The 12,076-nt window shown below is 43.7% G+C and overlaps 1 protein-coding gene across 1 annotated transcript; it reads right to left on the bottom strand.

The window, feature by feature from the left end:
* Positions 1-1,269: 1,269 nt before the first annotated feature.
* LOC128897206 (interleukin-9 receptor-like) lies at positions 1,270-7,419 on the bottom strand. The gene is given in 8 exon segments (XM_054161330.1): positions 1,270-2,250; positions 2,957-3,041; positions 4,042-4,156; positions 4,384-4,558; positions 4,734-4,870; positions 5,516-5,709; positions 6,897-7,005; positions 7,314-7,419. Coding segments are annotated over 8 exon segments (1,443 nt in total). The 5' UTR covers positions 7,390-7,419; the 3' UTR covers positions 1,270-1,698.
* Between the last annotated feature and the right edge of the window lie 4,657 nt (positions 7,420-12,076).

Here is a 12,076-nt window from a genome sequence, read left to right as displayed (position 1 = left end):
TAGGCAGCAGCATCCATGACTTCATTTTTATCAAATATTTCCCTACTACATTCAGTCGATTTCCTTTTGCTTCTCTGTCTCATTAAGTTTTGTGCTCTCCCTTCCATAGCCTGACCTGATGCTCCTCACTTGGATCTGAGTAGAGTCGTTCCTACTCCCCTTCCAACTACTACCACCAGTGCAGCACACCTAGTTAACTGACCAAGAGTTTATGAAATTGGTTCCACTTCTGTGCAGACAAGTTCATAAGCAAGGGCTGTGTAGATTTTGAGAGATTCCAGACACAGCTGATCTCTCAGTTTCAGGAAGCATCTCTCCAATTCTGAAGATTTGAGATTTGGCACACTGCATCGAGCCACACTAAGGGTTCTAAAAGTTGGGGATCCCCAAAATCCTTCAGCCATGTGGTCTTGTTCTACAGATTTTCTTTTTTAGAGGAAATTATAGCAACTGTTAATGACAGTAGCATCTCATTCTTCTTCTGCCACTAGATTGTGGTACAGCATAAAACACACACTTAGATATAGTTTTTAAAAGATAAGAAAGACTAGAGAGGGGATTTTTTTTTTAGGTAGCAGAAAAGCCCTGTGCTTACAAGACTGAAAACAAATCACTGCTGGCACCTCCTCTGGCTGTCACACAAGGTGGACATGAACTCCTTCTGTTGCTGTGCTTCCTCCAGATGAAGGCTTCCCCCAGTAGTGGTTTTGGGATGGATGTCTCAGTCTACTTTGTTACTTATCACTGAAATCTTTCTTTGCATTGCCAAAAATAATCAGTACTGGCAGTCACCAGAGGGACAAGGGAAGACCTTCCAAAGAGGAATGAATGTGACTACGGTGTAGGTGCACATGTACACACCTCGGTATGCTTACTAAAGCTGTTGAGCCCTTTAGATCTTGGAGATGTAACTAAGGCTCCAGGAATCTGGTTGGTGGGTAATCATATATAGGGTGTCTAAGGCAGAAAATAAACTTGCCATTTCTGGAGAAGTAATAAAAGCTCTGGAGAGGCAGTGGGCTTGGCCTGTTTTGTGATTAAGTACAGCTTGTTTGAGCTATTCTTGCTTTTCACTGTTCTCCATTAGATCAGCCCAGCCACTTACCTTGGAATAAAATTTTGTTAAAGTAGTTGCAACCATTCTGTGATAATAAAGAACAATGTCCACTGCCTGATTCTCTCTAAATAGTGCAATTATAAATTCTGATGAAATCAGGAACCCTTTGAAGTCATCGATGGCATATTAAAAAGCAAAATTACCCTCTTTAGCAAAAATTGTTTATCGTGGTTTTATGAAGAATCATACATGGTTTTAAAATAGGGTTAAATCATGGTTCAGCACATTGCAGATATTGCTGCTTCTGTGAGGCACACAAGTCCAATAGCTCTTCCAGAGGAAAAGCAGCAAGTGTGCTGCTGCTTCCTTGGACTAGAGGGGTGCTGAACTTCTGATGCTGCAGGAGGTTAATTAAGGAAAGGGTATGGCCATATGTCTTCTGAGCAGCAGCCACTGTTGGAGTCAGGCTTGCCATGACAGTAGAGGTAGTATTTTCTAGCCAGGAGTTGGTCACATTCTGGTTTTGAAGTACAGAAATTGAAACTCTACTTAACAGTGTGCACAGTCACCGTTTGATCCACTTGGAAAGACAGTGTTGGGAGCTGAGAAGACAGCACAAAGCCCTTTGCAGGCAGTATTCCTCAGGGAAGGTCACCCTAATCATTCTGATGCTTGACAAGACTGTTACCATTCTAGAGCTTCAGTAGTTCAGCAGGAATCAGACCTCCTGTGGTGTCATTGTCACACAAAGTACAATAGTCACTACTGCTGAAGGACACATTAGCTATCTCCAAGGATTCCTGGTGCGTAAGTAAGTCGCCCTTTTCATCCTGTGAGTGAGTGGGATCATTCCTTCCCATGCTAGGGCTCTCAAGGTTGGCTTTAATTGTTTCAGAGATTTTCAGGCCAACTGTATCATCAGCATGGTTTTGTGTGAACAACAGTCCCATCCTTACTTCTGTCTGGTCAGCTCTTAAATACTTGCTGGGGACATACTGCTGGCTTGGACCTGCACCAAATATGAACTTTTCTTCTGCAGCAACCAGATCTGTGCTGTCCATAGATTTCAAGGAGATCTGGGAAATCACTTCTTGGGTGTTTAGATCAGAAACTTCATCTGCAGTCACTTTGTTTGAGCTGCTGGTCTCTTCTTTTCTGTGTTGGCTACAAGCCTCATTAGGTCCAACCCAGTCCTGGTGAAATGATCAGTAATTTCACAGAACACTTTGGATTAGTAGGGACTCTTAAAGGTCATCTAGCCCAACCCCCCTGTAGTCAGCAGGGACATCTTTAACTAGACCAGTTTGCTCAAAGCCTTGTCCAACCTGACCTGGAATGTTTTCAGGGATGGAGCTTCTACCACCTCTCTGATCAACCTGTTCTAGTGTTTCATCACCCTTATTGTAAAAAAAATTCTTCCTTAAGCTCAGGCATTTTTACTAGGGCTGGAATTTGCAGAATAACTGTCTTTCTGTATGGCTTTGGCACAGTAATCCAGAGATTTAGTGCAAATCTACTGGGTAAAGGCACTGTAATGGGATGGAGAACCTGCCTGCTAATTTCACAAGATTTCACTAGAAATTCCCAAGATTTTGCCTCTAGAAGATGCTACAAAGTGCTTGTATTGCCTTGGCTTTGTAAAGACAGGGTATACTTTTCATGTTCAGCGTGGATAAGGAGTGAATGACTGAATGGGTTTTGTTCCTAAGGAGGGAAGCTAGGCAGAAGGCTCTGGTGCAGCTAGCATGTGGAAGAAGGAAACTGAGAACATGTAAACTCTCAGGAAGACTGGAACCATGTGTTAGTAACTGTGTTAAGGAGCTAGAATGATTGATCCCAAGAAAAAGAATTCCTCCCCTTGTATACCAAGGGTCATAAGAAAGAAATTAAACTTGTTACCTTAAAATTCCCATTGTGCAGATTATAGAGTGGCTGAAAGAAAGCAGCTGGTGTGGGGATGTTAAAGCACGAGAGACTTTTCGCCCTGAAGTGAGAAAACAACACTGAAAACAACAAAACCCGACAGGCAATTCTTCTGCATTGTGCCCCAACAATCCAGCACACTGATCAGATAAAAGCCCCACTCTTATCTTTGCAAGATTGCACAAGCAGCCTATTTCACAGGGTATCTGACATTTCAGTCAATTGTCTGTCTCCTGTGCATGCAGCCAAAGTTTCCAACCTGAGATGTACTCTTCAAAGTTTCTGAGGAATGCTATGTGCCACAAACTCAATGCTAGTCTATTACTCATTATATGCACTGGGTTATTTAGGCATTCATTGAGAAAGTTATTTGATCTAAACCACTGTTTCTGGAAGCATTGTAGAGCATTCTAGTTTCACTATGTTAAGAGAAATTCTGCCAGACATCTTAGTCCTGTTCTCAGAGCCTAACTTGTGGCAATATTTTAGCATCTAGCCATCGTGTATTCTATTTCTGCAGGAGTGCTGTGTCTGCAGAGCACAACAACGTGTGGCCAGATAATGCTAGAGAGGCTTTCTCTCTGCACAAGTTGCTCCCAAAACCTAAGAAACTGAATCTGAGTGAGTTTCTCACCTACATTGGTATTCTACATGCTGACTACTGCCAGGCACGTCACAAGTGGTTTAACATTGACATCAGTTTAACTGCTTTTATAGACTGCAGTGTACTTACACTTTCAATGTAGCTACATGAAACTTAACCAAAAAAAAATAAAAATGTCCATGTCTTTAAATTTCTTTAACTCCAAGAGACCACCAGCCTTGAGCTTGAGCTGAGTTTGGGTGCCACAAAGGCACTTTGGTCTCCTTAAGGATTGTGTAGTGGATCATTAACTATCATCAACAAAGGAACAGGTTGTGTCCCAAGACTTTCAGTAGAGTTTTTGCTGTACAGACTCAATTATTTTCAGAAATAGGGATCAAAAAGGACATAAGGACTCTTGATTTACCTTCTTCAGGCTTAGAGGTCAAGGGGAGCTTAATGAAAAACTATAGCATACCTTGAAGAAAGCTTGTAGTTCCAACAAAGGTAGAGTAGAGTGGTGAAACTCAGAGGAATGAACAAGAATTGCATAGTTCTAGTATTAAGGATCTTTTCAGACAGTTTTGGTACATCTAGGAAAAGAATCAGCACAGAAGATAGTTGATAAAAAGTCTGGGAGTCAAAGCAGAACCCCAAATAACCAAGCAATGCAAACAAGACAGGTAGCTGAAGACCTGGACTATGAAAACTGGAAGGAAGCTGCTTCTGATTTGAGCTTCGTTTTACCAGGTATCCTCCCTTTTTTGGTAACATGGACCTGAAAAGACATGAGCTGAGATTAAAACAAGGTGGTTTTTACCTGCTCTCTGAAACACTGTTGTCTGGCTCCACTCACTCCACTGGCTCTGGTATGAATCCTCACTGTCAGAGACTTTGCAGCGAACCCGCGCAGCGTAAGCCACGCCGCTGCGGAGCTCGGAGGCTTCAATTGCCAGCTCTGGCAGCCAGCTGGGCACTGTCTTGTTCAGCGCCATCTGCAAGGCATCACAAGGAGTTTCTGTCAACAGGGCTGTGCAGAGGGGTGGTCTTTTAAATACTCTTTCTCTCCCCTGTTTGCTTACAACAGTTAGCTGCCAGAGGGCCCTGAGCTGAATGGCAAGGCCATTGCACCCAAAGAGCATGGCAGGATCAGTGTGTGCCTCCAGTTACCTCCCAGGACATGCTGTACTCCTTGTACTGCAACTCGTATTGAAGAATTTCAGCAAGGTATGTGGGCACACTCCACCATATCTGACACTTGCTGGCAGTGGCATTGCTCTGGACATTCAAAGGTGGATCCAGTTTTACTGCAAATAGAGAAGATGCATGATACTTGGCTGGCTAAAGTCCTGAAGATAAAGCTGGGTCTAAAGAATGATACTAAGACCATCAGTAGACCAAATTAGCTTACAGGGTAGGTTAAAACAGCTACAGAAGTGCCATCAATTGATGGGGATAGTCTATCCCCTAGGCATAGTCTGCAAGCCAAGAACCACTCTGGATGTCACATCTGTGCTTCCAGCACACTGACTAACAGACAAGTTCTGAGATCCTGAACACTAGAGCATTTTTCTGAAGTGCCATTAGATCCACGATTCTGCTTCCTCATCACTTCATTGCTTAGGGAAAAACAAAACAAAACACAACCACCCCACAATTATACAGGCAATCCAATTGTACATTATCCATAGCACAAGAAAACATGATGCAGATGAGAAATCTGCTTGAAAATTGCTCCAGAGGCAGCCCTCTGTGAAGTCCCAGAGAAGTCAGAATGCAGAGGCACTGGGACTTCATTCTCACTGCTCAAGCCCCACACTGTCTGCTCTCCAGGGATGGGCAGTCTGGTCCATTTCCATTATTTTCACTTGCTGTATTTAAGACACCTTTTTCTTTGAGAGCATGTCAGACTTACCCAAAGCCTCTGTGCAGCTGCCCTAGCTCATACTCACTGTGTTTGCGGGGACTGTACTCTGGAAAGCTGACATAGGTGTGACTGTGGCCAAAGAAGCTGCCTTGGAGAGAGACTCTGTAACCATCTGTCTCCAGGATCTGTCTGGCAAAACGGATTGTGCAGTGGTACTGATCCTGAATGCTCTCTCTGGCAGTGAGCTTGCAGCTGGCATTGTGGCCCTTGGACCAGAGGCTAAAAGAATAAAAGGGCTGAAAGTTGAACTCATAATGATTAAGTGGATTTCAGTTTATGGAAAATGGGTAGCAGCTTAGCTCAGAACCACGTTCTGGAAGAACATGAAACTCTTCAGTGCACATGGCAGAGAAAGCAGTGCTAAAGCTGGCTGGATGGCAGGGCTAAAGAGGGAAGAAGGAGACACTTTTGTAACCTCACTGCTGAGAGGACCAAACCTCCCAAAAGCTGTGCACAGGACCCGGTCCCTGCCCCCTGCTCTCTGAAAGTGAGAGGGCTGCTAACTGTTGTGGGCAGGAAAGCAGCTGGTGCAGGGGTAGGAGTGGGTGGACAGTTAGGTACAAGTGCACAGCACAGAGCTAGCACCTCGTACATTAAAGCCTCTTTTGCTACAAACAAACAAGCATTGAAATCAAAGCGTGTCAGAAGCTGGTTTGCCATTTGGGGATTTTTGATGTTCACAAGCACAGCTTACTATTGACATCTTGGGGAAATACCTCCAGAGAACAGTACTGTATTATTAAATTATCTGATATTGCCACTTTTTAGCAAGACTTTCATGTTGCATGTGATCCCACAATAAACTGGGATGCCACAGTTCATCAGCTTGGCATTTTTTCACAGATTTTGAAGTCCAGAATATATGAGGCAAACTATTCACCTGATTTCTTCTGGTAGAGGAAAAAATTATTCACATAATATTCTAAATCTGTTACTGAAGCTTATAACTCACTGGACCTTCAAAATTCTTTTGTATATATATATATATATATATATATATATATATAAATAAACTAATGTGTAATACACCACTAGGGGTTTAGTTTCAAGACAGCAAGACAAGGAGTGATTAGAAATTTAATAGGAAATTTCATGTAGGCTGGGCCAGACTGGGGAAGTTCCCAGATGATGGGGAGCAGAGGCTGGGATGGGAAAGCTCTGTATGCTGAGAAAAGCCCTGTCAGAAGAACAGGAAGCACTGCCCTAAGCCAGCATAAGATCATACAGTATGTGTGCTGGACCTCTGCTGCCCTCCCCAAGGCTGTGAGTCCAACAAAATGCTGTGAAGGGAGCAGCTTCCAAAGCAGCCTGGGGAGGGTGTGGTGAGGTGACAGATTGGGCCCCATTTCTGCTCTGCACCATCGTGCCAGGACCACCAGATAGCTCTTGGTGTGCAGCAATCTTACTTGGTGAAATGTAGGTAGAAAGGTCCATTGCCCATTGGCTCCTCTGTTGCCCACACACAGTTCACAGTAGTCACGTAGTTATTCAGGCAGCTCAGGCTGCCAGGGAACTCTGCAGAGAAAGGAGACCTGAGCTGCATTCATGTACCACCTGAGAAGACCTTGCTTGGTACATCAAATACATCACTTGCTAGTGCTTCCTTTACTGACACCTCATCTACACCTCCTCATGATGTTTTTCCTCTCTTACACCACACTTCACTGCATAAGATGAATGTAACCCCTAGGCCTAGCATTGCCAGCCAGCTGTACCAGTTCTTTGGACTGGAAAAGGGCAGTCACACGATCTTGTGCTGCATACTTTAGAGTCTGTATGTATGTGGCCCTCTTCCCACTGTGGACCTATTCCAGATCTCTTACCTCTCCCTCTTCCTCCACGAAAGAGCAGCACAGCAGTGATGCACACCTTGAGACCCAGCTGCCACACATCTCCCATTCCAGACAGTACCTAAAGCAGAACAATTGTTAGAAGCAGTTCTGTTAGTGTTGTGCCAGCAGGGTGAAGCTTTACCTGCCTGCTTCTGCCAGCCCTGATGCAGGCTGACCTTGACTTTGTCAGACAAAGCACCAACTCAGCTACATGATTTCTTCTGTAGGAACTGTTCTCATGCCAGCTCCAGCTGCCTGAAAGGACATTTTTAATTCCTTCCATTTGATCAGGGGCAAGAGCTGTTCTGTCTTCCTTTCTTTCTGCATTTTTTGGCATCTGCTTTATGACAGTTGAAGAGCAGCAGAGAGCCACAGCGAGTTGGAATGAAAGTTCTTGTTTCCAGGCATCCTGTTTCTGACAGTAACCAAAACCAGACGCTTAGAGAAAGGCACAGCAATAGGGGAAGCGTGGATGTTCTTCTCTGAGAACATTCTAATCCCCTAAACATTTGCAGCTCAGGGACCTCCTAAAGCAGACATAATTTCTGTATATTCTAGCTTCAGTACAGCTTGCCCATCAACAGCAGTCACTTGCTGAAAGCCATCAACACCACAAACACTGCTGCCTGCCTTTAATGATGGTTCTTGCTTTCTTTTATGGAGTCGAATGACTGCTCTTTTGCACCTTCCCCTTCTGTTCACTACAGGAGGGCTTGTTTGACCTGCTAGTGTCACAAAACTTTTGAGGGAGCCTTTCTGTAAGCCCCTTGCAATTGTCCTGAGCTAGTGAAAGGTTTTGAGCTCAGGAACAAAAGCTGGGATAGAGATGGGTGTTCCAGCCTAGGAATTTTCTGGTTTAGAAATTCCCCCATTTCCTATATGAAAAAAAAAAAAAAAGACCATCAGTTTTCTGTCTCACAGACACACAAACACAAGATACAATTCCAGACAAGTAATTGAGATTCTCATCTGCAGTGTGGGAACCTTAAAATCATATTTCCTTCCCAGAAGTATTTCCTTGCCTTAAAAGAAAACTCTGAAAGACAGGGTCAGAGGGAAGTGCTGATACACTCCCAGTCAAAGCACTCATGAGATGTAGAGTTCTTGGGGTCTGGCCACCACCTAGGTTACTGAAGGGCTGTGTAGGGGTATCTGAAGTGTGTCTATCTCTTTACAAGGTTATGCTGCATTTCCCATCTTCCTTTTTAACCAGGTTTTCATTCTGCAAATGGGTGAAGTTCTCATTTAAAATTACACTTTTTCATTAAAAGTTTCTGATTTGACAATTTTCCAGCACACAAAGTTTCTTATGAGGGAAAGGAAAAACACTGAGTACATCATCAGAACAAGACCAGATGGGTATGGCCTGGCTGTAGAATAAGAGTGTGGGTTTGAACCAACCAAGGGTATGAAGCAGTCTTGAGTAGGAGTGAGTGAGAGTCTGTGTTCAGCAATCATTAGGATTGTTTTAGTGAAGGGACTAAACAACCGGATGGCTACAGTAGCAGAAGGCTGGGCTCCATGACCCAGATGTCCTTCCAGTCCCAGATTTCACAAAGCTAGACAGCAGCATCCACTTAGGAAGCTGTTTCCTGTAACTGTGCCTGTTCATAGTGTCCTATTTCTGAATTAAACAGTGAAATAATCACAATGTTTCAGAAACTGGTCGAGAGAAAAAGAATCTCTCTGACTTCCACTTCACCACCTCTTCATTTATGTTGGTTTTGAGTTTTGGGTCTGTTGGGGTTGTTTTTTGTTTGTTTTGGGTTGTTGGTTTGGGGGAGGTTTTTTTAGTAAATATCCTGTTTTGCTGCAGATCTTCTTCAGAGTGGGGGTTGCCAAGAGGAAATGTCACCATTAGCTGATTAGCTGAGGGATGCTGAGAGGCGTGAAGTCTCTTCTGCTTATCACTCTGATCATAGCTGCATATGATCCCTGTGATAAGTACATCAGGACTGACTAAACATGAAATAGAGAATACTGCATTAAGTAAAATTATCCATGTGCTTACAAGAATTTGTTTGGGCACACAAACAAACATAGGCCAGCAGAACTAAACCAGGCCAATATTTCCAGGTAATTGCTGCAACTGCACCCACCCACCCTGCTCCTCCCACTCAAGAAGTTCACTGTTCAGTTCCAGAGTGTTTGAAGCATGTCAGACATTTCCTGGCTCTCTAGTGCACCTGGAAACAAACACAGCATGTTTAAATGCAAATTTTGGTGTTAGAAGCCATGAATGGTAGTTGTAAGTAGGTCGTGGAACACTGAAAGGCTTACAGGAGAATTATTTAAGCTGGATGTTGGGAAGAAGTTCTTCACAGAAAGAGAGCTTGGCCATTGGAATGGGCTGCCCAGGGAGGTGGTGGAGTCACCATCACTGGAGGTGTTTAGGAAGAGACTGGATGGGGTGCTTGGTGCCATGGTTTAGTTGGTTAGATAGTGTTGGGTGATAGGTTGGACTTGACCTCAAAGGTCTCTTCCAACCTGGTTAATTCTATTCTATTCAGGGAAATAGTGCATAGCCAACTGAACAAGATCCTGCAGCATGTGAATGCAGTTAAGGAGCTAACACATGGCCCTTGGATGCATAGAAGTAAAAAGAAATGTTATTGCAGCTACATGCAGCCTTTGGAACACCATTATTGCTTCAGCTGGAATTTGCACTTTAAACAAAAAGTTGGTGAAAAAAAGGAAAATAGTTCTGAAAAGAGCTAAAAAAATTAGTAATATCAACCAATCACATCTCTGAGCATAAGCAGTTGAGAGCATTTGGAAAATCTGTGTTATACAAACTGTGGTCAAAAACACTTGAAATTACTTTTGGGAAATAGAGACAGCTGATAGAATGACAGGAGGGGAAGGGAATGGCAGGGCTGCATATCCCAACTTCTGGCGAATTTTCCCCCAACCCACCCTTGGGGGTCCAGCAGAACACACAATAAAAAGATGTCCTTTGCTTTTAGGAATTTGTAGGGTAAAATAAATTGTTAGATACCACTGAAAAGGGAAGTGATACCCAAATGTGACAGCACAGCCTCAACATGGGGCTGCCTAGACATTGTCTGAGCTTTAGCAACACAGCAAAGCAGAACTTTAAGGAGAGACTTGAAGAGTGAGATTGAGGTAGCTCAAGAGAACTGTAGGCAGCACCTTCAGTATGTGTAGCCGTAGCATGGAGGAAGGTTAGGTGGAGTTGAGTTGATGATCTAGTGGGAAGTGAGAGCTGGCATCACAGAAGGGGTTGGCTTCTTGATATGGAAGTAAGAAAGAAGACAAGGAGAGGCTGTTGGTGACTTGAGGACAAGAAGCTTATGTTTGATGTGATACAGAAAAGGAAATGGACCAATTGTGTAGAGAAACTTAATGGCTCACCAAAAAGGGCCTTTGCATCTGACCTCTGGATGCTCTTCTGTGCTCACCTAAACCTTAGAGGAAGTCAGAAGCTTCAGGCTCTGTTTTGGCAGTGGCTCTGAGCCTTCCCAAAATGCACTCTGCTCTCCCTCCCTCCAACAGCAAGGTGCAAGGAGTGGTGCATGGTGGAAACAGGGACAGAAGACCTAGGCCCTTGAACACTCTTACTACCACTCCTTACATCTCAGTAATTAGTCATAAGTGATCTGCGCTCCTTGGCTATAGTCCCTTCCTTTGCTTCAGTCTCTTCCAGAGGTAGCACCAACAGGCACTAATGGAAGGCAGGATACTGACTCACATCTATGAAGTGAAAAAGGGACAGGGAATAGTGTGTCTGGACCCACATGCACACCCCTCCACCCATTAAGGTCAGCCCCAAGTGTGCATTCTCCAGAGTGACCCATTGTGCTCTTAAGTCTGGTTGTCTATCATGCCCACTCCTTAGATCATCCTCTTCCTGCAAGAAAATATGTTGTAGGTCCTTTAACAAAAAAATTAATGCTATATTATCTCCCTCTTGAACACTGAGGCCTCTAAGCACATGGCTGACAGAAGCTTATCTAGGGCAGAGAGATGTTTCACAAGATTAATGTGCAGACTGCTGGAGAACAAAGCACAGATTATCAGAGATCACCCCATATAACCAGCCTGTTTCTCCCTTCACCTTTGCAGAGCCATTTTTCCACAATCTGGTGCTCATGAACAGCTTTTAGATTTGAGAGACCTGGATCCCAAAGGCTGACAAAATGCTGCTGCAAAGAACAACTGCTGCAATAAAGTGATATGCATGCATACACACTTATGTATGTAGATACAGAGATATACATATATTAAAAAGCATGTTCTTGTCTGCAAAGTCCCAAACATTGAGGGCTCTTTTGGCTGGATTCATTTATGTTGGTCTGTCTCAGTCAGAGAAGAGCACCTAAAAATCTGTCAAGACACCTCTTTCTAGCACAAACAATATCAGAATTAACCCAATAGAGCGGTTTTGTGCTGAGAAAACCAGCAGAACAAAAGAGCAAAGACCCTTCTGGTGATCTTACTGTTCTAGATTCCCAGTAAAAGAAACACTCTAGAATTCTACTTTTAGTAAAGTATCATGTATCCCATCCTGTACTGGAATGTCCAGCCCAGAAGTACGTGAAACTCTTACCAGCACAAAGGAAGCCTCGCTTTTCACACTGCTCCTGTCCCTTGACGGTTCAGTCTGTGTGGTTTGGTGATCAAGCTGCAGCAACAGTAGCATAATAAAGCAGAGATTACTGTGCCCGATTCTACAGATAATGTCAAGAACCAATGAAAAACTGCTCAGATTATCAGATTGAGCTAAAGTAGCT

This window comes from Dryobates pubescens, chromosome 4 (assembly GCF_014839835.1).
Source record: "Dryobates pubescens isolate bDryPub1 chromosome 4, bDryPub1.pri, whole genome shotgun sequence".
NCBI lineage: Eukaryota > Metazoa > Chordata > Aves > Piciformes > Picidae > Dryobates > Dryobates pubescens.
This window is presented reverse-complemented; position numbering and strand designations above follow the sequence as displayed.